Source organism: Rutidosis leptorrhynchoides, unplaced genomic scaffold (genome assembly GCF_046630445.1).
Source record: "Rutidosis leptorrhynchoides isolate AG116_Rl617_1_P2 unplaced genomic scaffold, CSIRO_AGI_Rlap_v1 contig278, whole genome shotgun sequence".
Lineage (NCBI taxonomy): Eukaryota > Viridiplantae > Streptophyta > Magnoliopsida > Asterales > Asteraceae > Rutidosis > Rutidosis leptorrhynchoides.
The window spans coordinates 54,764-81,326 of record NW_027266523.1 but is presented as its reverse complement, the minus strand read 5'-3'; the positions used below and the strand labels follow the sequence as shown (position 1 = coordinate 81,326).

The window sequence follows — 26,563 nt, the reverse complement described above, 5'->3', positions numbered from 1 at the left end:
ACTCCGATGCATTGACTTGGATGGTAAATGTTCGAGCTTTTGGGTTGATGCTAGTGACTCTATAGCCACCTTGCGGCCTTTCAAAGTAAAGCTGTGCAATTTCATTGTTGCGGCTAAATGCAGAGTATAATGGATCGCCAGAGCTCCATCCCGTGCTTAAAGAGTAGGGGACTAAATTTTTGCTACAAGTTTTGTAAGTGCTAGTATGCACACCTAAAGGGAGGTGAATAGATGTGAAGAAAATTATTCGCAAAATATGGTAAAATATTTTGATTTTGAAACAGAGTCTGGAAAACAACAAACTTTGAGCGAGTTCAAACTTTAGCAGTTAAATAGAGCTACGAACAAAATAAAGGAGTTTAGGGAAGATAATAAAAACACATAATTTATAGTGGTTCAGCTTAGATCAAGTCTACATCTACTTTCCTACGTTGACAGCCTTCGGGCTGGTATCCACTATGAAACAAAAGAGATTTTACAACCTTGTGATCTCAACTTCACAGTAAAGAATCTCTACTACTCTTTCACGAAGTCGCACTATAAGTGTCACGCCCCGATCCTCGAGCGCGTGCCCATCTTTCGGTGGTCAACGTTCCAGGATGCGTCACCAACCCATTCATTTTTATATGCAAGCGGAAGAGAATTACTATTCACCTTGAACAAACGTGGGAAAGAAAAACACGATAACAAATTTCAAATTAATCAACATAGTTTTTATAAACAATCCAATTTACAAACAGAGACTAATTCTAGGGTCTAAGTACAAGAGATCTATTTTCAAAAGAACTTTTGAGTCACCTAAGCTCATGACTCTTCCGCCTCAAGCTTCGAGTTCTTTACACTAGGGACTTGAAAAGTTAAGCTCACAACGGGGTGAGACAATGTCTCAGCAAGTTCATTCCTAAACCATGCTGAATGAGGATGCGTTATTTGAATTATAATCATTTCAAGTATTAACAGGAGATAGAAAATACCTTGACTTGTGTTTCTCAGCAGTTAAAAACAATACATTTTAGTTAACTTTGTTTAAAAATCATGATGACATTTGGGTTTAAAAACTCTTGGTGGAGAACAGAGAGAAGTATACAAATTAAAGGGAAGAAAGATACTATAAGTGTCATGAGTTGTGTACGGCGCTTGCTTTAGTGTCATTTTCTTCAAATTAAAAGGTTATAAGTGGCATAAAATTTGAGTAGCTAAATGAATATAATGAGTAGAGAAATCATATGATTTACTAAGTAGATGCATAAATAAGAATCAATATTTGATTTATAATCATTGAAGCAAAAGGGTGGTCATGCGTGGTGTAAATTTATATGTTAAACTATGGTTAAAAATGAGGAAGATGGATCAAGTAAAAACACTAAATATGGCCACATTTGGGTTGCTTGATGAAGATATCTCATAAGTTATCAATATATTTTGTATTTCAGTAAATGACCAAGAAAACCAGTGTCCATTCTAAATACTGATGAATCAAAAAATATTTTGAACTCACTAAAATTATCAATCAAAGGTAATGGATGTTTGAAGAATCTCAACTCAGTAAATTTCAAACGTGAAAATCCTTTGATATGCATATTTGGAATATAACAATCCTAATAATAATCATTATTATGATAGTGATTCACCATCACTCCATTAAATGAACCTATGTGCAAAGGCTCAATAATTACATCCTAATAGAATCACATTCCAAAAGTCACAGATACGAAAGTACATTCTGGATCTTTCACACAATATAAAGTAAATAATCCACTTGGAATTTTTACTTTTGACATTTATCGTCTCAATTTCCTACATATTAATAACTGATGTAGGAATTTTTTAATGTCACACATTGCAAGCCCCTTATTGAGAAGATGACTAATAAAACCATTGCTAGCAGAGTTGAGTTGATCAAGTCTGTTCTATTCTTCCGAAAAGGTTTTTCAAATGGGGGAGTAGAAATAATGTTGGTTTTTCTAGAAAGAGAGATGCGAAGAATTGTGGAACTAAGGGTGAGTTGGCCCGCGATCGGCTTACTGAATAATAGAGGAGGTTTAGGCAATCGAAGACTTGATGAATGGAATAAGGCTACTGTTTTGCATTCTTTGTGGAACTTATCTGTGAAGGATTGTAGAGCGTGGGTTGCAATAATGGTGGAGTTGTCACCGGTGTCCTTTTGAAATCCTTAAATGGAGAATTTCCCAAGAAGGGTGAATTATGATTCCTCTCCTCGTCTAAAGTTGCCAATATCACAGGATTCTTAGTGGATTTGGCCTTCGGCCGGGTTAGTCTTGTTTCCATTCGAGCCTCTTTATGGACTCTTGTTTTCTAACACGAATTGACAAGATTTATTATTGTATTAGAATGGGAAAATGTCACAAATGGTCCTTATACTATTACCTAATATGCAATTTGGTCCTTGAACTTTCAATCGGCTCAATTTGGTCCTTGAACTATTGATAAATATCCGATTTGGTCCATGAACTTTCAATTGGCTCAATTTGATCCTTGAACTATTTGATAAATGTCTGATTTGGTCCCTAAACTTTTGATCGGCTCAATTTGATCCCTGAATTATTAATAAATATTCGATTTAGTTCTTAGTTACTGTTTTTCCTTTTTTTATTTTTCCTTTTTTAATTTTTTAATTTTTTTTTGCTTATTCTCTCTTCCCTCCGCTGGCTCCGGCGGAGGGAAGCCGGCTCCGGTGAGGGTCGCCCTCGCCTCGCCGGCGTCGAGCGAGGGAGCCCCTCGCCGGCGTCGGGCGAGGGGCTCCCTCGCAGATCTGGAGAGCGAGCCCCTCTCCCGACGCCAGGTTGCGAGGGAGCCCCTCGCCCGACGCCAGGCTGCGAGGGAGCCCCTCGTTGGCGTCGGGTGAGGAGCACCCCTCGCCAGATCTGCGAGGGCGGCCCTTGCCGGCGTCGAGCGAGAGGCTCCCTGGCAGATTTGGCGAGGGAGCCCCTCGCCGGCGTCGGGCGAGAGGCTCCCTCGCAGATCTAGCGAAGGAGCCCCTCGCCCGACGCCGGGGTGCTCCTCGCCCGACGCCGACGAGGGGCTCCCTCGCAGCCCGGCGTCGGGCGAGGGGCTCCCTTGCAGCTTGGCATCGAGCGAGGGGCTCGCTCGCCAGATCTGCGAGGGAGCCCCTCGCCCGACGCCGGCGAGGGGCGGGCGAGGAGCTCCCTCGCCCGACGCCGGGGAGGGGCTCCCTCGCCAGATCTGCGAGGGAGCCCCTCGCTCGACGCCGGTGAGGGCCGCCCTCGCCTGCGTCCGGTGAGGGCGAGCCTCGCCGGAGTCGGCAGAGGGAAGAGAGAATAAGCAAAAAAAAATTAAAAAATTATTAAAAAATTATTAAAAAATAAAAAATAAAAAATAAAAAAGGAAAAACAGTAACTAAGGACTAAATCGAATATTTATCAATAATTTAGGGACCAAATTGAGCCGATCAAAAGTTCAGGGACCAAATCAGACATTTATCAAATAATTCAGGGACCAAATTGAGCCGATTGAAAGTTCAAGGACAAAATCGGATATTTATCAATAATTTAAGGACCAAATTGAGCCAATCGAAAGTTTAGGGACCAAATTGCACATTAGGTAATAGTATAGAGACCATTTGTGACATTTTCCCTATTAGAATACTGCGCAGGAATTATGAGCATTCTTATTTATTTTTGTGAAGGTCTCCTTTTACGTTGATGTGATGGTAGACCTTTGCCACTGAAAACCTTTAATTTTTATTTTTTGTTAATTTTGTGTGTAAAAGGATCTTAACATTTTAGAATAAATAGGTAAAATGGGAAGGATTCAAGATTTCGACTTTTCAGAAGTTTCAAATTATCATAAAAATCTCAATGGAAATGCAGAAAATGATTACATTTGTTGATCTTCCTACCATTAGCTAACAAATTTTCACGAGATATACTCAGTGAGTCGATTTTCTTCTAAAGAAAAGTAAAACTTTTTAGCATGAACAAAAAAGAGACATTGTTTTACATGGCATCGATCATATAAAGATGGTAGTACTAGTTCAGGTCTAGTTTTTAATTTTTAATTTTTCGGTCTTGATCAAGTTTCTTTTGAAGTAAGAAAATGCCAACTTTCTCATGTCAAGATCAGAACCCACGACCCAAGAAGGAAACCGTCGGAAATGTAGACCCATAGATCCAACCGGCAACTCGGCATGAGTTTTACCGAGCGCAAAGGTATTAGGTAATTCTCTATTGTTTGTAAAGCAGGCTTTCTTTTCCTTGAGGTGAATATTGACTAACCTCTGCTATGCAGCGGATGTTTAAGGTGACTGACCATGCATCACTATGAAATATACAGATCTTTAATACATAGCAGTAACATCTCGGTGATAATTGAGAGGGATTTTTCAGTCAATTCAAAAAGTGAGATATTTTTGGATCATGCTATAATGGGGTGGATTGCGAGTTTGATAAGAGACTACAGCCCCAAAAGGGAATTGATTTTACAACTCAATTGCAGGACAAGAAACTTATTCTTAAGAAGGAGCAGTGCTACAACTGACAAGAAGAATCTCCTAAGGTGATCAAGGAGTCGATTCGCTATGTTAGTACGGCACAGTCTTAGGCCAAGGAGAAGCATCGGCTATCAACAGAATAAACTTTATTTTGCCGGAGGAGAAAGGAATATCATGGGGTAAAAATCGAGGCATTCCTAGTTAAACAAATGCCTGATGGCTAAAGCTGTTGAGTACCAAGATGTGGAATAGATTCGAGGAAGATCCGACATTACCGTCCTTGTTGCAGAGTAGTCGATAACACCGTGCTCGACTCTGGTTTGCTGGAAGAAGAAGCTGTTGTAGAAACGCCTATCCTAACTGCAAAAGCCGGTTTTTTGGGAACCGGAAGAGTCGCACTTTCACTACCAAGCATGAAAACTGCATCTGACATCGTGGGACGATCACTCGGGTCTTCTTGCACACATAAAAATGCCACGTTTATGCACTTCAAAACTTGATCTCTGTTGTAAGTTTCGTGGAGCACTTGATCCATCAAGTCCAATGCTTTATTGTCATTCCATAATTTCCACGCCTGCACAATTGAAGCTTCAGTACATTCAGAGAAAAGGGCGACAGGAAGCGGATAAAGCAGAAGAAAGGGACAGCAAGTGGACTGTATTCACATGAGTAAGAAGGCTCATTGTTCCTTCAGACTGAAAGAAGCCCGTGTTACGTTTCCCACTAACAATCTCCAGTGCAACGACACCAAAGCTAAAGACATCGGACTTGAATGAGAAAAATCCATCCAAAGCGTACTCTGGAGACATGTATCCACTGCATTGGAGCATAAGCATAATAAGTTAATCAAGCCGCAGTCGAATCATTAAAGTTTCACCGCAGATATTAAAAGGTGATAATGTGGTGAGTGCCTTGTGTAGTGTCCAACAAATTCTTTATTCAGACGAAGATAAATGGTCATCTACAAAAACTTACTATGTTCCAATCACCCTTTGCGTGCTTGCTTCAGTTTGTTTCGCCTCAAATATACGTGCCAGACCAAAGTCAGAAATTTTAGGAGTCATCTCCTCATCGAGCAAAATGTTGCTCGTCTTGAGATCTCTGTGAATGATTCTCAGCCTAGAATCCTGGTGAAGATAGAGCATTCCTCGTGCAATTCCCAAGATAATCTCAAAACGTATCTCCCAGGTCAACAACGAACACCTTGTTCGATCTAGCAAGGTTTTTATTTTAATTTGTGAAGGTAGCAAAGTATTTAAATCTTACTCCGTCAGACTGACTTAAAATCTTTATGAAGAGATAGAGATTGTGGAGTGCTACTACCTATTGCAGCTATGCTCTGAAGCATACAAGGAAAAGAGGAACAGAAATAAGGTGCTTACCAAATATGAAAGAATCTAAGCTTTTGTTGGGCATGTATTCATACAGTAACATTTTTTCATCTCTTTTGACGCAATATCCTACTAATCTGACGAGATTTCGATGCTGTAATTTGGCAATCAAGACAACTTCATTCTTAAATTCCTCTAAGCCCTGTCCTGATCCACTCGATAGCCTCTTTACTGCAATTTCCTGTCCTCCTGGAAAAGTAGCCTGAAACAAAGTTAAGAAACGGATTACTTCATCACAGTGACCTCGTCAAAAGCCCCAGATAATAGAAGAAGAAGCCATTTTATTTACCTTGTAAACAGGCCCGAACCCACCTCTTCCAAGTTTGTTCTCATCTGAGAAGTTATTCGTCGCTTGTAAAATAATTTCTAAGTCAAAAAATGGCACTTCTATGCCTTTCTTATCTTCCTCCTCGAACTGGCGCGAATCCATCCACATTTTGATCCGTTTCTCGCTGTCGTATAGACGAAAGTCAAGATTTTCCTGAGCGCTTTCCCTGCTCCCTGAAGTGCAACTCAAGTTACTAATTGTTTGCTATCTTATTATCGTATATCTAATAATGACAGATACAAAGTAGTTCGTGTTTGATTTGTGATCACCTTGTGTACTACCATGCTGCCTTCTCATGTAAAATAAGCCACCGAGAACAAGGATGAAAATTGCAGCGATGGCTGGAGCAAATATATATACAGGTTTCGCTTTCTGTCTTTTCTGCAACGATCCTCCTCCTTCTACGTTATTTAATAAGAAAAGAAAGTGTAAGTACTGTATTTTGGACAAAAGTGAACGAATAATTGTAGACACATGGAGTCACCAAGGACAGATATGAGGACTTCATAGAGCAGGTCACAATCCCTCTTATAGTCGATGAAAAAGAGCTAGTTGGTGCAAGTCCAGCACTCTGTCATCACATTGCGTGTATGGACCATACTTGTGATTGTAACCGTGAAGGCAGATGCTATTGACTCCTTGACAGGGCAAACATATCTCAGGAATCTTGGGCAAGAGACAAACTATAGCTTTAGCAGTTCTGGTTTTGAGCTCTTCTGGCATCACTATTATAAATTCCAGAACGCTGAAAATATAGACTTTAACTGATTGGAATTTGTCAGTTTGCTTCTAGGAGGAACAAAATCATCCTAGGAGTACTCTAAATGATAGACCATGGAGATAGAAAATATTGATTTGGGGGCACGGCAGAATTAACTTTTATGGTGACCATCAAAACCTAATGGCTATGTTTCCTTCTAATCTGTTATTCATGAATACAGTAGCTAAGGTTGAGGGTCAATTCGCAAGATCAACATTCTTACCTAGAGAACAATTTGCGCTGAAAGCATTCCAACTGAATCCTGAGTTGCATAGGCACCTTGTCATTCCATCTAATGCATTCTGGCAAGTTGCTTGTGGCCAATTGCAGTCTTTGGACGAATTGCAGAGTGGCTCTTTCGGAGTGCTCCACTCAATTTTCACTTCGACACTTCCAGAAGAAACTCCTGTGCTGAAGTCATTCTTTCCTCCGATACACCCATCGTGCACACTAAATGGCGAGGACTGGTTAAGTTGCGGCTTAATTTCCATCAGATCACTATCTATGCAGTTGAACGTTTTGTTGACTTGGATGGTAAATGTTCTATTTTCTGGAGTGATGCTAGTGACTCTGTAATCATTTTTGCCCCGTTCAAAGTAAAGCTGGGCAGTTTTATTGTCGCAGGGAAATGCAAAGTATAGTGGATCACCACAGCTCTGTCCCATGCTTAAAGGGTAGGGGACTAAATTAGTGCCACAAGTTCCACAGCTCCTGTCGCTAGATTCTACAGAAGTCAACATTGAACAAATATCAGCATCAATGCTATACATATTCACCTGCAATTGAACTTTATATTCATGGCTGAAATTGGGATAGCATCATTTGCTTGCCATATGCAGGTGGACTAGAACACTTGGTTGGAAGACGTTAGCAATCAAGATAACATGTAAGTGCACAAAATATGAGCTAAATTCTTAAGTTCATCAAAGAAGGCATACAAGAAGCCATAAAAGATTGTTAAAATAAAGAAGTCATGGCACAAGTCAGAAGGTCACAAACACAAATGATCTTGGAAAGGAAAAAAGGTCAGGCCAAAAGGTAATTAACCTATGTCTGAAAGCTGCACTCGGACATAGAGGTTACGACCGTCCGGGGCAAACTCCTGCATATGGTCAAGATCTTCCGACCAAGTATAGCATGTGGAGATGCTGCTCTCTCTTCCTTGGTGCTGATCCTCCTCGAACGAGTAAGCCTGGCAATAGCAGTCTTTGAGGCACTCTTGCCTACATTGCTCGCTATCTGCCTGAATCTGATTGTCCGGATTCCCAGCCTTCATCATCTTAAGAATCAAGAAAGTACTGTTCTTCCCGCATAACGGCGACTTCCTCTGGCACCCCCCAGGATGCAGTTCGAACCCCGGCAAGCACCTGCACATGGTCTCATTGCTATTCATACCGTTGCAGCTCTGGAACTTATTGCACGCAATGAACTCACTACATCGGCCCATCGGCTGGGACCAGACCGGCGTCGACCCGTTTCCCCGCCTGAAGTATTGAATCTGGCCATCATAGTTCATGACCAACCGGGCTTTGCTGGATTCATTGACTATTCTTTGGTAAGCCCCGCTCGGAATAGTGGTCGTGGTGAAATTGGAGAGCAAGAGAGAGATGGAATCGAACACCTCATCGGCTTGTATGAACTTGCCATAGACCCCACTTTTCCAGTAAGGAGACAGGTTCCGGATCACTTCATACTTGCTGGGGTCGCCTTCTTGATCCCTCCGGAACATGAAGTTGCCCGGTTCCGGGTCATCCTGGCTTGCCCAAGAAGTCAACTTGAAGTCTTCGGTCATCCGCATCCCAGGAAGGAACGTGTCGGTCGGGTTATCGAAGCTCCGCCATGAAATGCTCTCGCTTCCATCGTCTTCCATCAGCACCAGATTCCCTGTATCAAGAAGCTTCGCAAACCGGGTCAAAGAGCTTGAACTCGTGACATTGGTCCACCAGATCGGTCGTCCTTCATCCCACAACTGCAGGTTGCCGTCCATGAGGCCGAACGACCCCGTGCGGCCCACAAGCGGGCCATCACGGTTGGCGACCCAAACGATGATCCGAGGGTTTGACCTGTAATACCAAATTCCAACGTACGTCCTTGAGTCGGAGCTCCCGTTCGGCTTGAAGAAGCCGAGCTCGAACTGCTTGCCGGCGGACACGAGAGTGTCATTTCCCTGGTACGTGATCCTGCTCACTGTGCTTGCTGTTATAGTGTCGCTGCTTGAGCAGAATGGAAGGACTATCACAGACAAGAGCAAGCACGTGAACTTGTTGGAGCGTCGCATGGTAAATAACTGGAGTTCTTGCAATGGCCGCGAGGTTTAATGACTCTCTCACGCCTGGTCACCATTCATTGCAATAATATCTCATCCTCATCACACCATTCACCGGAAGGTTGTCTGCAAGCACGCGAACATATCGAGATCGTCATCGTCTTTTTGCCAATCGGGAAAAGTTAATCCCCACACAGAACACAGAACGTTGACTAAGTCAGATACCCCATAGCAGCCCCCCCCCCCCCCACCCAAAAAAAAAAAAATGTTTGGAAAATTATTGTTTTTGGGTTTGCGTTCGACTTTATCTCTTTAGTTAGTGGAAAGAAAATTTAAAGAAAATCACGCTAAAAATTATGTGGATGGATGGCGTGGCCGGGAATCTTCTCACATGTTAATCTTAAGCTAGAAAATCATGTCATGTCCACATTCAATGTAAACTAGGCGGATGGTCAGGTAGGTCCGGACCTACCAAATTTTGCGTCCATCCTCGGTTAAAAAATTATCACATAATGATTTATGAGAAAAATTTCCTGAAATAGAATATTGCACTTATCCTCCACGAATTCTGAACCTACGCTCTACCTCTCTCCCTCTATCCTATGAGCAACCACTACATTACCACCATTGGGTCCGTCTCGCGTCATTGTTGCCGAACTAATCGGCACCACCACGTCGCCGTTCATTCGCCGTCAGTCGCCGTCGTCATCTTGACCTTCATCTCCGCATCTTCTCATGCTATCGTTGGCGAAATGGCGACTCTCTCTTTCTTCCCTCCCCCCGTCCTTCCAAGCATGAGCCACTCACCGTGGACGGGGTGATAACCTCGTCGACAATTACGACAGCACCCCCACACAAGCGAAAGTGGAGATTGTTGTTAGTGGTGGCGACCCGTAAGGTGGTCGTGGGCATGGGCGATGGTGAGCTTTTCTATTTGGGTAGCAAATGAGAGGGAGAGAGATGTTCATTTTTTTTCAGGTTTGTTTCATGATCATAGGTAGATTAACACACATGGCATGATTAATTTCGATCGAGAGCCTACCTATAGTTAGGCAGATCAAGATCGGAGGCCTGAAAGTCCTTTTAGGGTGTATATATTTCAAAAGTATAAACGATTTGTAAAACATTTTTCATCAAGTGTTTCTAAAGCCATTTAAGGAAACGTTAGTTTGCTCTTTACACGATTCTAGGCCTGGGCTGTGCATAATAAAAGGGGGATGGTGGAAGAAATTGCAAGTTCACAACAATTGAATTTGTAAGGGCACGACGTTAAATCATTGCAAGCTGGCGTGAGCACATGGTTGTCGCTATTAGCTAGAGTAAAGGATACTTTGTTCATTTTATCTCTCTCTCCCCTCCCAAAAGAAAATTCTCTCTCTAGACTAATTAGTCTTTTTTTGTATGATATTATATTGCAGGCTTCTTCTTTTTTCTATTTTTCTGTCTTCTTCTTCGGAAAATTATGAGATTTATGGGCTCCTTTTCTTTGTCCAGTTCCTGTTCTTGCGTAGTCCTTTGAAGAAGACTCTTCGAGTACAAAGACAATGACCGGATTAGCGGTGTAATGAGACGGCGTTGAAGAGGACCCATTGGCCTACTGAGTTCCTGCCAAAATCTACAGAATCTTAAGGAAAGGCGAAGTGCTTTGTGACACATGTCGCCTACATCAACTTTTCAGATTGTGACACTCACGTTATCATTCAAAATTCGCCTGACTAATTACGCGGAATGCTATATGCATGTCGGCAAAGTGAAGTCCTCCGGCAACTATCGGTGAGAGAATATTGTGAAAGGAAAAAGCTCAATATATTTGGACAGTGTCACTGTAACTAAGTTTGTTGATCTAATTAAAGTCCCAATCTATTGGAGATGAGGAAACCGACTCGATACACCCGTCTCAATCAAACATACAACCCTAAATTTAATGAAGCATGAGACATGATTTAATTAACTGATATTGTGGAACGAAAGAGACGGTAAATTGATGGCAGGAAATTATTGCGTTTGAAGCAAACCTCTTTTCTTTTTTTTTGATTGTTTATTCAAGGTAGACTTTTCAAAGGAAATAAAAAAAAAGGGACTGATAGCTGGAAATATCAGGACGTTCACGCGTTGCACATGGTAGTGCGAGAGGAGTCAATGGTCGTCGTTGGCCTAGTTTGCCTCGCTAAAGCAACAACTGGTGGGGGACCATCAAAAACGCAAAATGATTTTAGAAAGACTCTGAATAGAGTTGCTTAAGGCCAGTTGGCTGCCACTTTTGCTTTTGATTCCTCTTCCCCCGCGACTTTGTTCGAGCATTCTTCACACGTAAATTTGGTCGTTGACTTGATGGTGCGTAACATTGTCCGCCGAGATCGGTCCTCGCGGAACAGGAAGGAGATGCAAAACAACGTAGGTGACGACGACAAGAGGGTCGGCCTCTATATGTTTTGGACATGTCAGGAACGAAATGCAGAAACATTCCCACGGGAAGAAAAAAAAAGCCACCCAAAATCACTGTTCGTCCTGCTCTCCTGGAATTTGAGCCCGCCCAAGGTTCCATCTTGAGAAAAGGTTCTCACAACATTGCCGAGGGGAAGCATGGTTCCAGAGTAAAAAAAAAAATCTAAAAATCGCATTGGTGGTCCAGGTTCTAAGTGTTAGCTATATACCCTAAAGTAACTTTGTAATATCTTGTAATGGTTACATGTTATGGATTATTTAGTGGCAAATAAATATTCATTTATCGTCATATTTATATGAATGAGTCTATAAGATCAGTTGCGACTGAACCTATTCTTAAATTGTTAAGAACATGTGTGATAGATTTATATTATGCTGAATTTTAAAAGAATTTTTGGTTAATAGATCATTGAGATGATATTGATGATCTTGTTGAGACAAGTGTATTTTCAAATTTCACTATTTAGTATTGGAAACCTGAGGAGATGATGAGCCACAAGTCTTTGAGTATTGTGATACCTGAGGTAAAACACATGTGCTTGTCTCGGACAAGTTTATTGAACGTGACATGCATATAATGATTGACAACATGGAAGCTTTTAGTGAAGTCAATTTATGATCGTTCACACTTTGGTTTGGTGTAAGATCCTCAGACCTAAGGCATGATGCTAACTCGTATGTTTGATGGCCGTGATTCACAAGTGTGCATATTGACGCTTCGTTTATCCATTTTTATACTTGATGGTTATAATTTGTTCACATACGAAGGCACATGCGTGTGTAATATGAAATCTATCTTATTGTTAAAATTGATGTCCTATGCAATCTAATTGTGATATTGTATTAAAATCTTCAGCCGATGTTATAACCGATAATGAATTGTTCATGTCTCAAAGATGTACATGTCAATTAGATTTGGGCATATGATCGAATTGGTGGCTTGACTGATAATTCCATGGTCTTTATTCAATTGGGATATGGTGAGACAAAATGATCGAATTACAAAGTTGCCAAAGTTAACAGGTTCATTATATTTTTGAAACATTTAGCCATAATATTTTAGTAAATGTTACTTATGGTTTGTGGGAACTAGAAATTGAAATGGACAATCACTTTTATTGGTTGTGTTAAATATGTTAATACAAGTTCTACTGCCGGCTCAGTGTTGATACCTAAATTTTGATGACCCAGTCATTTATTCATTAAAAAAATTATATATTAATATTTAAGCTCTAAAAAAAGAAAAGAAAATAAAATAAAATAAAATTGCATAGCATATAATTTTAGACGCATCATTCTTTTTATAAGGAATGACGATTTGATATATTCAGTAAATCTTTTGTATATATATCGAGAGATATATTTCTCAAAAAATTGGAAAATTTTGGAGGAAATATTTTAGGTGGGATATATATTTGGTGTTAATATTTGGGCAATAAGAAACATTAGATCTTGCAATTATCAATGGGCATGAACAGAGAAAATAAAATAAAATCGTGGAGATTGCGCCTTGACCGTGCGAGATGCGATCGAAAAGAAGTAGGAAATTTTGCTTCTTCCATATACGGGGCTCTATTTCGTTGCATATAAAAGGGGTTGACCCGCACGGACGAAGGGGGCGACAATTCGTGAAAAAGAGAGGAAAGCGTGCGAGACAGAGTGAAAAAAGAGGGAAAAAAGGAACCTCTCTCTTGTCCATACGAAGTCAATAAAAGGTAGTCACTTTTTCTTCTTCTCTAACAAAGTGCAGAGAATAGAAGAGAAGAAGGGTCAGCAAAGTACAGAGAGAAAGAGAGTGGATGTGAGAGGTAGAGAAAAAGAAACACAAAAATAAAAAAATAAAAAAAAGAAGAAGAGAGGAGAAGTCGTCTTCTTCAGGTGGCTCCTCGCCTCTGCTGATTCGCCGCTGCGTCCCTCCTACCGGCGAGCTCCGTTGCTGACGCCGCAGCAGCCCGCCCGTTCGTCGCCCCTGCTCGCCCACCGCGCGCCTCTACCCAACGCCTGTAGCTTGCGCCGCCGCCCCTCCATTCGTCGCAGCGCCTCCGCCCACCTGTCGCTGCACCTTCGCTCGCCCGTTACTGCACCTCCGCCGTCGCTGAGCCTCCGTCTTCGCTTGACTCGAGCTGCGCGCTGCTACTCCTTCCCTGCAGGTGCACCAGCGACGACGGGCTGTGCCAAGCACCACTAGCTACGATTTCCCCCGTCGTCTTGAGCTCATCGACCTGACACCGGCTGCTGTTGGTCCGCTCGCCACAGCCCGACCCCGACGCAAATTAGGGGTGAGCATGGTCCGGGTTGGTCCGGGCCACCCCTAACCCTAGGACCAATCTGTACAGTGTCGTTCCTCAATTTTTAGGACCGATGACCGATCCTATTGAACCTGGGACCAAGGACCGGACCGACCCAATGGGTTCGGTCCGGTTCCAGGGTCAACCCGGGACCGATCAATAATTTTTTTCATCTTATTTTTTATACTCCCTAAAAAAACAAATCTACAAATTCAAATTACAAATCCATTGACAATTCGGCATTGTACAACTAAACCATAAATACCAATACATATTTAGCAAATTTAATATGATATAATAATAGAAATTTCGTACTTGCTAATCGCTTGTCGAGATATGGGACAAGATGGAAAGTCCTTGTGATCATCTATCTTTAATATTCATAACACCATATTCAAAAGAGTTTTCCTGTATTTGATTATATAGAGTCCACTTAACCAAAAAATGAGCTTTACATCACTTGACTAGCAAATCACCGTAGCAACTGTAGTCTCTACTCTTCAAAAACTTCTACCATTTGACACAAATTGAAAAGCAAAGTGCAGCTAAAATTCATTAGTAAAATATAATTAAACTATAAAAAGTTCAAAATACTTAATATAAACCATTAATATATAACTTCATATCTTGTTAATTCACTTGAACTTCTAAACACCTGAAAACAAAACAAACGACACATAATTAATACTCAACAAAAGTTTTAAATTGAAATTACTATTAGTGTTATTGATAGAACATCTCAATATAATATAATATAATATAATATAATATAATATAATATAATAGATATTTTACTTAGGTTTGAATATATAGAGAATTATAAATAATATAATATAATATAATATACAGGGTTGGTCCGACCCAAAACTCTTAGGACTGAGGACCAACCCGCACAGTGTTGGTCATGGAATTTCAGGACCAAGGACCGACCCAGTCCCCTTGGGAACAGGACCAGGACCAGCAGGGTTGGGCCGGTCCAGGGTCGGTCCAAGGTCGACCCTAGACCACTGCTCACCCCTAACGCAAATCGTCCTTCGCGAATCCCAGGCGCCAATCCCGTTAAGAAAATAAAAATCCAGTCAAGATATTTTTCTTAAATCAAGTTTTGTTATTATGGCTTAAATTGGAACATTGGATGTCAACGTTGATTATATGAATATTTTAGGCATTGTCTGTAGATTATTGTTGCCAAAAATCACTTTAATTACTAATTTGATCCGTAAAACGTTGGATCATTTTTTTAAATTATATTGATTATTTTTTTTGGCTTTTTGATAGTATTTTAACTCTTAAATCATTATAATTATTAATTTGATCCGTGAGATTTTGGATCAATTTTTTAATTATTTTAAACTTTCTTACATGTTGTGATGTTTATTATTAAAATAATCGTTAATTTAATTTGTGAGACAACATATTATTTTTTTAAAATTATTTTAATCATTCATTTGATGAATAGTTTGAGTGGTTTAGATACAAACAGTTTGAATTGATTTTAATTTAAATCATTATCATGCAATTGAGTGATCACACGGATGTTCATTCATTATTAAACAATCAAATAAATTGCACCAAAAGAAATAAACGCACAAAGCAAGCAATTTTTTTTTTTTTGGGTATTTTCCAAGACAAGCAATCTCCAAAATTGCAAAATTGCAAAATTGCAAGATTGAGCCCTTTGACAAAAATTTGCAAGATCGAGCCCTTTGACAACTTGACGGCCTAGACGTTCCTTGGCAGGTTGTGGGAGGATTACTCCACAGCCATCTTAATGCAATTAGACATAGGTGGGATGTTGAACTTGTTAGAATATTTAAATAATAAACAACGTTTTCATCTAACAGTTTAAATTTTTAGAATAATTGACAGTAATTTTACTAAAATCTCACTTAGTATCAGAGCTGAAAGTTCTAAATTCAAATCTTTTAAGGCTCTATTTGCCTCATCAATTAAATTTTCATGTCTTAGTATTAGACAAAAAGACTAAATTAAGCGTGAGGGGGAGTGTAAGAATATTTAAATTATAAACTATACATTTATTTAACAACGTAAGTTTTTAGAATAGTTGATAGTGGTTTCACCAAAATCTCATTGAATTGACTTGCCATGGAGCTATCTCTGTCGAATGCTGCAAGTCCGGAGCAAGTTTGGAGCATGGCCATAGCCTTTTTGAAGATGCAATCTATGGTCCCATGATGAGGTAGTCACAATAGAACCGTTGGACCAAATATGCATAGAGAGTGTTCTGATACACGTCAACGTAGCAACGACAGTTAGTGATGAGCCTAGGGATGTAACATATCATAACCGATGAGAATAACGTTTGAACGAGAGAAATAGTATTGTAAATGTGTTTGCAATTGAGCCAATCAGATTGAGTCGAGCTAAAAATAAAAGATCTGAAAGGGGCTTCAAACTTTACAAAGTCTAAAGCCGGTTTTAGATTTTACAGTCAAATCAAAGATTTGAAGCGCGTTTAAATTCAATGACCGAATTAATAATCTAAAATGAGTTCAGAATTAACAGCCATATCAACGATTTGAAGTGAGTTCAAAATCAATGGTATCTTTAATGATTTGAAGTGAATTTAGAAACAATAGCCAAATTAATAATTTGAAATGGTTTTAGATTTAATAGTTACATCAATGATCTAAAACGGTTTCAGACTTAACCGTCACATCAATGATCTAAATATGTTTTAGATTTAATGACCACATCAATGATCTAAAACGATTTCAGAATCAATGGGCTCTGAAACGGTTTCAGATTCAAATAACAATTTAATATTCCGAAATGGTTTCAGATGTAATGGTCAAAAATTAAATATCTGTAATGGTTACAAAGTTAATACTCAGAATAAAGACTTGGAACAATTGCAAACTAATTTTCTGGAATAATGTTCCATAATGGTTATAGAGGTGATACCCGAATTAGTTTTTGAAATGATATTAGAACTTATGTCCATTAGGCTTCTCTAAAACGATTTTAGAGTTAATGAGCCAATTAAAATGTGATATGAACTAATTATAAAAAGGCCATTGTCAGAGCATATCATAGGATGATTGAAAATCAACAATTGAAAATGTTGATAGTGATCAATCAAGTCATTCCCACACAAGAATAATTACTAGCATAATTGTAGTTGTGAGATCTCTCAATTTTTCTCTTATGTTCAACGTGAGAAAGGTGATATGTTTGAACTAAAGGCTCGACACTTGTGAGCTGGATTAGAAGAACGTTAGAACCTATGTTACAAAGAAATCAGGCGTTCTAGGTCTGAAGAATATCATAACCAGTATTGCTAGAAGACATCAGACGTTTGTGGTCAAAATTTCAAGGACGTTAGAACCGGTGTTATCATAAGGTCAAATGTTCGTGATCATAATCTAAAGAACGTCAAAACTAATTTTTTTTTTAGCAAGGACCAAGGATAATGTGATTACCCTACTTCTCGTTTTTATGTGTTTTTACTAAAATGCATGAACAATGCTTTGGAAATACATAAATGAGCATTTTTACTTCTGCTATGATCAAACTTTGATATTAATTTACATATACACGCATTCTCGTTTATTGAAACAAGCACCAACACCAAGATATGTAGGGTTTAGATTTTAGGTTCCAAAAATTAGGGAACTTATTTTGAAGGGCATCAGGAACCTCGAACAAAATTTTGTGTTTTTCTTGTTATATGTTTTTGCGCGATCCTACAGCATTCTATGGCATATGTAATATGAATATACTTTCGGCACTATTTCATAATTGAGACTTTTTTTTTGTTAATATTTCATAATTTTAATGTGTTTAAATATAAATTGTGACCAATAGATTATAGTAAATGGTGACTATTAGAGGCAAGATTTGCTGCAATCGTTCCATTAAGAGTATATGTGAAACCTGACCAAATCCTAGAATCTATTCTGGAATCAGTGACAAGGTAAGTTCCAAGTTTCTAAGGGTATGTGTGATAAAATTTCTAGAACAGAAATTGATTTTTGGCCAGAAATTGATTTCTCAATTTCTGTTTAAGAAATTGAGAAGTTAGAAATTTTAGTTTCTGATTTTTTCTTCAAATTTATTTATGGAATAAAAAATTGTTCAAGAAATAGAAAAATCAAATTGCGTTACCAAACGGATTTCTATTCCAAACTTGTTCCGAGAAACAGAGAAATAGAGAAATAAAGAAATATAAATTTTATCATGCGCGCCCTAAATATGTAGGGTAGGTTTGAGATTTCAAAAATTAGGGAACCTCTTTGGATAGTAGATTTCAAGCAAAACCTGAATGGAACCTAGAACTACTCACTTCTATATGTGCTACCCTGGCCTTCATTTTCTCTAGTGAATTAGTTGAACCCCAATCTAATCCTTCTCAAAAGGCCACTGGCTCACTACACGTCCCTTTGGAAGCCACCTGGAAACTCTTAGTCGATCCCAATGTGTTTAATTTTGCTATCTCTTTACTCACTTTCAATATTTTCGAAAAGGAAAATGTGCAAGATGCCAGTGAGGGCACTCGATAATAAAATATTTTATTTTCTGATAGCAAAGCGCGCAAAATAGAGAAAATTTTTAGAAGTAGTTTCATAAATTAAGACGCGTTTGATCTCAAAAGAGGAACGGCACGCACAGTCAGGGCCAAACCTAACTCCGAAGTGGGCTTCACATTGAAACACAAAAGCCCGCGATGATTACACGAAGCCTTAAAAGCACCATCCTTTCAATCCAATTCCGCCCCGCCAAAACGAAAATATAATCTCTCTCTCTCTCTCTGCCCGCTCGGTGCTTGGGCGTCGATGCCATGGAGAGAGGTCTGATCTCGACGGATCGGCGGGCGGAAGGGAGCCAAGCGTACTTCCTCACCCACCCGCACGCCGACCCCACGCAGGGCCTCACCCCCGCCTGGTCCAGGGGCCCTATCTTCCTGAAAATTCACTTTAGCACGCTACATTTTCGAGTGGCAGGAGAATATATGAATCAATAAAACATAGCCATCAAGAAAATTGCAGTTGAGACCCTCTATGCACTCTTTTTCGGAAATAAAAACCAAGTGCTATCAGGTCTATACTTCATCTTGCAAGGGAAAGTCATGGCCATACTTTCCTGGTAAAACTTCATAATCTTCTTGAGATAAATCAGACATTTGGCTTGGAAAGTTACGGTGAGGTCCCAATGCAAGTCTTTTTCCTGAATTGAGTCTAATTCGTAGTCTTATCAAGCAGTAGCCGTTTGCCTCCGGCTTCATTTAGAACCACCAGGCGCACCATGTTATTGCATATAAAAATTAATCTGATCCGGGAAAAGGGAAAGAAAATGTTTCACAAGATTTTGCCATTTATGCATAATTGTCTCCATATCAGGCCCCTGCCGGCAGTCTTCAACAAGAACAGCGGTAGGAGCTTTCAATCTACTTCTAATTCCTAAGCGTGCACGAGAGAGAGAGAGAGAGAGAGAGAGAGAGCTACCTTGGTAGCTATTGACGTATCCTATTATTATCTTTATTTCAAAGTGTCATCTGTTCTACTTCCTCTGTAATTAGAGCAAAGCTGAAGCAGTCTAATTCAATAACTACAACAAACATTCAATATTTCCCGTTAATTTGTGTGTTGAAACATATACGTCATTGATATTTTTATTGTTAATACAATTTTACTATACAAGTAACATGAACCCAATTTTTAATGAAGTTGATTTATACATTGCCTAAACAAATAACTTTTCTCCTAGTTAATTTGTTATCTGGATGACTCAACTTGGCTAGCATTTACATATAACGAGGATGATGTTTAACAGCAAATGAATTGTAATTTATCTTTAAGTACGTCATTATTATTCGAATTTTTTCCTGAACTATTATAAAATAGTTCAAATAATAAGAAATAACACCATACTGTTAAAAAAAACACAATGTATCATTTTAGTGTTAGCTAATTTTATTTTGCTATGTTGATTAACAGAGTGCAAAGGTATTATGCAATTATCTATTGTCATGAGGAGGATATTCACAAGCATGTGCTATGCAGCGGATTCTTAAGGCAACCGAACATACTCTACTATGAAATATGCAGATCTTTAACACATAACAATAACATCTCAGTGATAACTAAGGGGGAAATCTCAGCCAATTCATAAACAGATATTTTCTCCGGAGTATGCTAGAGTGTGGTAGATTGTGAGTTTGATAGGATGACAATAACCCAGTAGGAAATTGATTTTACAACTCATTTGCATCCGAAAAAACTTATTACCAATGAAAAGTACGGGAAATGAAGGAAAAGAATCTGCTCTGGTGATCAAGACGCAGATCCGGGGATGTTAGTATTGTACGGTCTTTAGGCCGAGGAGGAGCATCAACAGTCAATAGATTGTGAACTGTATTTTCTTGGAGGAGCAAGGAGTATAAGCCAAATATTTGAGGCACTCCTAGTTAAACAAAATGCCTGATGGCTAAAGCTTTCGACTATTAGGATGCGGAATGGATTCGAGGAAGATTTAACATTACCGTCCTTGTTCCAGAGTAGTCGATAATATCGCACACGACTCTGGTTTGCCGGAAGAAGAAGACGTTGTAGAAACGCCTATCCTAACTGCAAAAGCCTGTTTCTTCGGAGCTGGAAGAGTCGTTTCACTATTGAGCATGAAAACGGCATCTGACATTGTGGGACGATCGCCTGGGTCTTCTTGCACGCATAAAAGCGCCACGTTTATGCACTTCAAAACTTGATCTCTGGTGTGAGTTTCGTGCAACACTCGATCCATCAAGTGCAATGCTTTATTGTCATTCCATAATTTCCATGTCTGTGCGATTGAAGGTTCAGTACGTTCAGAGAAGAGGGCGATAGGAAGTGGATAAAAGAAAAGTAGAGGATAGCAAATGTCACATGATTGAGAAGGTTCATTGTTCCTTTGGACTGATAAAAGCTCGTGTTATGTTTCCTGCTAATAATCTCAATACGATGACACCAAAACTAAAAACATCAGACTTGAATGAGAAAAATCTGTCCAAAGCATACTCTGGAGACATATATCCACTACATTGGAGTATAACAAATCAATTTAGCCGGAATTAGAATATTGAAGTTTCACTGTAGATATTAAAATATGATAACATGGTAAGTGCCTTGGGTAGTGTGCAAAATAGTCTCTATCCAGATGAAAATAAATGGTATGCGTGCCTACAAAACTTACTATATTCCCATCACTCTTTACATGCTTGCTTCAATTTGTTTTGCCTCAAATATCCGTGCCAAACCAAAGTCGGAAATTTTAGGAGTGATCTCCTCATCGAGCAAAATGTTGCTCGTCTTGAGATCTCTGTGAATGATTGTTAGCCTAGAATCTTGGTGAAGATAGAGCATTCCCTGTGCAATTCCCAAGATAATCTCAAAGTGTATTTCCTAGGTCAGCAACCGACACCTTGTTCGATCTACAAGGTTTTTATTTTAATTTGTGTAGTAGCAAAGTCATTTGATAAAACTCTTTCGGACTAACTTAAAATCTTTATGAAGAAAAAGAGATTGTTGAGTGCTACTATCTACTATAGCTATGCCCTGAAGTAAAAGGGAATGGGGACACGAATAATTTCAAAATCAAAAAATGGCACGTCTATGCCTTTCTTATCTTCCTTCTCGAATTGGCGTGAATCCATCCACATTTTGATCTGTTTCTCGTTGTCGTATAGACGAAAGTCGGGATTTTCTTGAGTGCTTTCCCTGCTCCCTGAAGTGTTAACTCTAGTTACTACTTGTTTGCTATCTTACCATCGTGTATCTAAAATGACAGATATAAAGTAATATGAGTTTGATTTGTGATTACCTTGTGTACTACCAAGCTGCCTTCTCATGTAAAATAAGCCACCGAATACAAGGATGAACATTGCAGCAACGGTCGGAGCAACTATGTATAAAAGTTTCACTTTATGTCTTTTCTGCAATAATCCTTTTCTATCAACGCATTAATAAAAAGAGTAAAAAATTTTGCAAATGGAGATGGTAAAAGTCTATCACGGCACTTTCAACTACTTTATCTTTATTTTTTTAAATTTAATTTTTCTCTCTTTTTTTAAATTAATGTCTTTTTTTTTTAATTTCTTTCTTCCCCTTCCATCATTCTATAATAAATTTTGTATTAAATAGTAAACTATACTAATGTACCTAAAATACTAAAATAACTAAAATATGTAATAAATATGAATTTATATTGATATTTATATATTGAATATATATTATAAAGGAGAATTAAATTTGAATATATAAATAAAAATAAGATTAAATTAATATAACTAAGATTTTACTTTTTTTAATTTCTTATATTAGAATTCAAAAATTATTTATATTGAAATATAATTTCAATTTTATTAATTTAATAAGCTTGTTATTTGAGAAAAATAACTTTCCTGTTATAAATATTAGAAATCCTATTCATCCTTATTTCACCTCTCCTATAGGATAATTTTATCTTGTTTATATCCCATTTATATTCGACTTTGTCTTGTCTTGAATAGACACCAAATGTAAGATAGGATACATTTTATCATATCCTGAATTTTATCCAAATTATCAAACATAGCCTAAAAGACTATAATGGACACTATGCCAAGTAACAATCGCTTCGAGTCTAACCTGAGAGGTCTCTTCACTCCATCATCTATGGCCAGGGCACAATCTATAAGGTTTTTCCGATAAAGGCATGCAACCATGATGTTACATATAAATGAATTGGGGGAATAAATCAATGCATTAATCTAGAGTTTAGTCCCTTGATGAATAGGTCAGCTCTATGCGTGGAACGAGCACATTTTGTTGAAGATACTTACCTTGAGACAAGCTTAGACAAGAGTCGGGACCATAAGAATATTGGACCATGCTTCATGAAAATCAAATCTTGTTGGTCTAGCTTTTCAATGTATCAATGACTTTGACACTTGGTTTTCTTTCTTTCTTGTCGATAGGAGCTGGTAAAACTGTGCTCCTGCTTCATCAATGTCCTGGTCCGCCTATGTATTAAGTCTTGCTTGATCACATGTCCAAGTTGCACCACTAGAGTCTTCTTCTATTTGGCATATGCCCATACTCGTTCACTGGTACGATGCCTGCTTAAATGCTTCTACCTACTCACTCGATGATAATGCACTAGTCTCGGTTGAAGTTTCCACACAATATTGGGTTTTCTTCCTTTCTTGTTGACTAGAGCTGGTAAAACTATGCTCTTGCTTCATCAATGTCCTGGTCCGCATATGTTTTAAGTCTTGCTCGATTGCATGTCCAGGTTGCACCACTAGAGTCTTCTTCACTTTGGCATATGCCCATACTTGTTCACTAGTATGATGCTTGCTTAAATGCTTCTACCTACTCACTCGATGATAATGCACTAGTCTTGATTGAAGTTTCCACACAATATTGGGTTTTCTTCCTTTCTTGTTGACTGGAGCTGGTAAAACTGTGCTCCTACTTCATTAATGTCCTGGTCCGCCTATGTTTTAAGTCTTGCTCAATCACATGTCCAAGTTGCATCACTAGCGTCTTCTTCACTCTGGCATATGCCTGTCCTTGTTCATTGGTATGATGCCTGCTTAAATGCTTCTACCTACTCACTCAATGATAATGCACTAGTCTCGGATGAAGTTTCCACACAATACTTTGCATGTTTCTTGACCAGTTCTTCTTTGAGATCACTTACCTCACCCTCGCTACAAGCACAAATGGGTATATATACTTCCCCCTGTGAATCTTGTTTCTGCACCTGTCTGCTTGAACCCTGTATGGTACAGCCATGGATAGCAAAAACAGTAGTCCATGGTCGTTCATACTCCCAATTTTCTTGCTTTGCTCATCTCACTGCACCCACCTCTGTCATAGCTCAGACAAGCTCGATGAAAATCAATCTCTATCTGGTAATCAAACCTTAACCTCCTCGGGTGGCGACTTTGTGCTTGGCTTCTTCACACCAGGCAAGTCGTCTTACTCCTACATAGGCATCTGGTACAACAACGTTCGCGAGCCGGCCTTCGTCTGGGTCGCGAACAGAGACAACCCTGTCACCGACAGGTACTCCACTGAACTGAAGATCTCTGATGGCAATCTTATAATTGTCAACGGCTCCCAAGTCCCCGTTTGGTCCACGAATCTGCGTACTTCTTCATCTGGGTCGAGCTCCATGGTGGCAGTTCTTGAGGACGACGGCAACTTCGCTCTCAAAGACGCGCCGAATTCTTCTGTGACTTTGTGGCAGAGCTTTGATCACCCGACGAACACGTGGCTTCCCGGTGCCAAATTAGGGATCGACAAGCGCAAAAACACGAGTCAGCTCTTGACATCATGGAAGAACGCCGAGGATCCTTCAAGAGGTTTGTTCTCTCTCCAGCTCCAGCCATACAGTGACGGCGTGTACTACATATGGTGGAATGGGTCTGAGCATTACTGGACTAGTGGGACGTGGGACAATCAGTCGAAAATTTTCTCTTTGATCCCTGAAATGAGATCGGACTATATTTACGATTTCAAATATGTGGACAATGAGAACGAGAACTACTTCACCTATTCAATCAAAATCTCCTTCAACGCCATATCAACGTTAATGATGGATCTTTCTGGGCAGCTCAAGCAGTCTTCGTGGTTGCCTTCTTCCCAGGCGTGGAGCTTGATCTGCTCTCTGCCCCGGGAACAATGCGAGGTGTATAGACTTTGCGGGCCTTTCAGTGTTTGCAGCGAGAATACCGACAATTTCTGCAGCTGCTTGCCTGGGTTTAGCATCAGCTCTCTGAGGGATTGGAATCTGAGCGATTGGTCTGGCGGTTGCAAGAGGAATTCGGACTTGAATTGTGCAGCAAATGCTTCTAATGTGGAGAGAGACCGTTTCTCGCTTAGTTCTAACATGATATTGCCTGAAGATCCCCGATCTTTAGATGTCGGGAGCGATACGGAATGCCGAGCTGCTTGTTTGAGCAATTGCTCTTGCACAGCTTATGCTTTTAAGGATGATGCCTGCTCAATCTGGATTGGGGATCTCTTCAATGCACAACAGCTCTCACAAAGTGACACCAATGGAAAAAGCTTCTATCTCAGGCGTGCCGCTTCTGACGTTCAGGATACGAGCAAGAAGAGCAATGTAATTGCGATAGTTGCAGGGTCTGTTAGCTCCGCAGTAGTGATATTAGTCATTGTCTTTTTTGGCATTTGGAGATGGAGGAGAAGGGCAACTGTAACAACAAAGACAGTGGAGGGTTCACTGATAGCCTTTGCATACCGGGACTTGCAAGTAGCAGCCAAGAATTTCTCAGAGAAGTTGGGTGGGGGCGGGTTCGGTTCAGTTTTCAAAGGAACATTACCTGATTCAAGTCACATAGCGGTCAAGAAGCTTGAAAGCGTAAGCCAAGGAGAGAAGCAATTCCGAACAGAAGTACGCACAATCGGCAACATCCAGCATGTGAATCTTGTCTGGCTTCGTGGGTTCTGCTCTGAAGGTGACAAAAGGCTGTTGGTCTACGATTTCATGCCAAACGGTTCCTTAGACTATCATCTCTTTCATAAAAAGGACTCGAAGACCTTGGATTGGAAAATGAGATACCAAATTGCTTTGGGAATAGCTCGAGGTCTGGCTTATCTCCATGAGGAGTGTAGAGACTGCATCATACATTGCGACATCAAGCCAGAGAACATCCTTCTAGATGCTGAATTCTGTCCAAAAGTGGCAGATTTTGGCCTGGCAAAGCTTGTCGGCCGAGATTTTAGCAGGGTGTTGACAACCATGAGAGGCACAAGAGGGTATCTAGCGCCGGAGTGGATCTCTGGAGTGGCCATAACAGCAAAAGCTGATGTTTATAGCTATGGAATGATGCTCTTTGAGTTTGTTTCAGGAAGGAGGAACTTAGAGCTTTCGGAAGATGGGACCATTAAGTTCTTCCCAACATGGGTTGCTAGCAAGATAGCTGAAGGAGGTGACCTGCTTGATCTTTTGGACCGAGACTTGGAGAACAACGCTGATACTGAAGAGCTAACTCGGATATGCAGAGTTGCTTGCTGGTGTGTCCAAGATGAGGAAACTCACAGGCCATCGATGGGGCAGGTTGTTCAAATACTTGAGGGGTTGTTGGATGTGAACCTTCCCAGGATACCGAGAGCCCTTCAACTGCTTCTTGATAATCAGGAGCATGTAGTTTTCTTCACTGAGTCGTCATCGTTGAACCAGAGTGCCCAGACGAAAAATAATACCTAAACTGCTTCCTTGCAGAAGCAAAATAGTTCATCTTCAACAAAGTCTTGAGTCCTGAGGATGATAAGATAAATGCTTAGTACAAGAAGTGCTTCAGTTAGTGCATATTCCCTTCTGCTTTTTCTGTAGTCAAGAAAGAATCTCGTTATTTGGGGATTGGCTTTCTTGGGCCTTTTCCCCTAGCTTTTTTGGTTACATATAGCTACAAGCAAGCTTCGAATAATTGCCAGGCCAGCCTAGTTGTAAAGACCCTTCATTCTATATAATGATCTGTTGTCTGCCTTTTTAGATCCCAGTTGACATCGGTAATTAGCATGGAAAATTGTCTTCTTCATTTTCTGATAATTTTGGCACTGGAATTGGGAGTATTGGTATCTCCTAGCTTGGATTCCGGCTGGTGTCTC

General features: G+C 39.8%; 2 protein-coding genes across 2 annotated transcripts; one reads left to right on the top strand and one right to left on the bottom strand.

Annotated features, from left to right (window-relative positions):
* Positions 1–4,742: 4,742 nt before the first annotated feature.
* On the bottom strand, positions 4,743–9,228 carry LOC139882508 (G-type lectin S-receptor-like serine/threonine-protein kinase At4g03230). The gene is made up of 8 exons (XM_071866814.1): positions 7,998–9,228; positions 7,174–7,674; positions 6,460–6,591; positions 6,152–6,363; positions 5,854–6,064; positions 5,447–5,684; positions 5,137–5,287; positions 4,743–5,045 (listed from the first exon to the last, which is right to left on the bottom strand). Exons 1-8 carry the CDS (start codon positions 9,226–9,228, stop codon positions 4,743–4,745), a joined length of 2,979 nt encoding a protein of 992 aa, XP_071722915.1.
* Positions 9,229–23,406: 14,178 nt separating this feature from the next.
* On the top strand, positions 23,407–26,162 carry LOC139882507 (G-type lectin S-receptor-like serine/threonine-protein kinase At2g19130). Its single transcript, XM_071866813.1, has 2 exons — positions 23,407–23,653; positions 23,719–26,162. The coding sequence occupies exons 1-2, from the start codon at positions 23,407–23,409 to the stop codon at positions 26,160–26,162; spliced, it is 2,691 nt and encodes an 896-aa protein (XP_071722914.1).
* Positions 26,163–26,563: the final 401 nt, after the last annotated feature.

Excerpts from the sequence above, each read along its gene's own strand:
- LOC139882508 (XM_071866814.1), bottom strand. The coding sequence starts at position 9,228 with ATGCGACGCTCCAACAAGTTCACGTGCTTGCTCTTGTCTGTGATAGTC. Across the intron at positions 6,592-7,173 it reads CAGCGCAAATTGTTCTCTAG|AAGGAGGAGGATCGTTGCAG; the intron begins GTAAGAATGTTG and ends TAAATAACGTAG. Across the intron at positions 5,046-5,136 it reads CAATGAGCCTTCTTACTCAT|GCGTGGAAATTATGGAATGA; the intron begins GTGAATACAGTC and ends TCAATTGTGCAG.
- LOC139882507 (XM_071866813.1), top strand. The coding sequence starts at position 23,407 with ATGTCCTGGTCCGCCTATGTTTTAAGTCTTGCTCAATCACATGTCCAA. Across the intron at positions 23,654-23,718 it reads CTCGCTACAAGCACAAATGG|CCATGGATAGCAAAAACAGT; the intron begins GTATATATACTT and ends TGTATGGTACAG.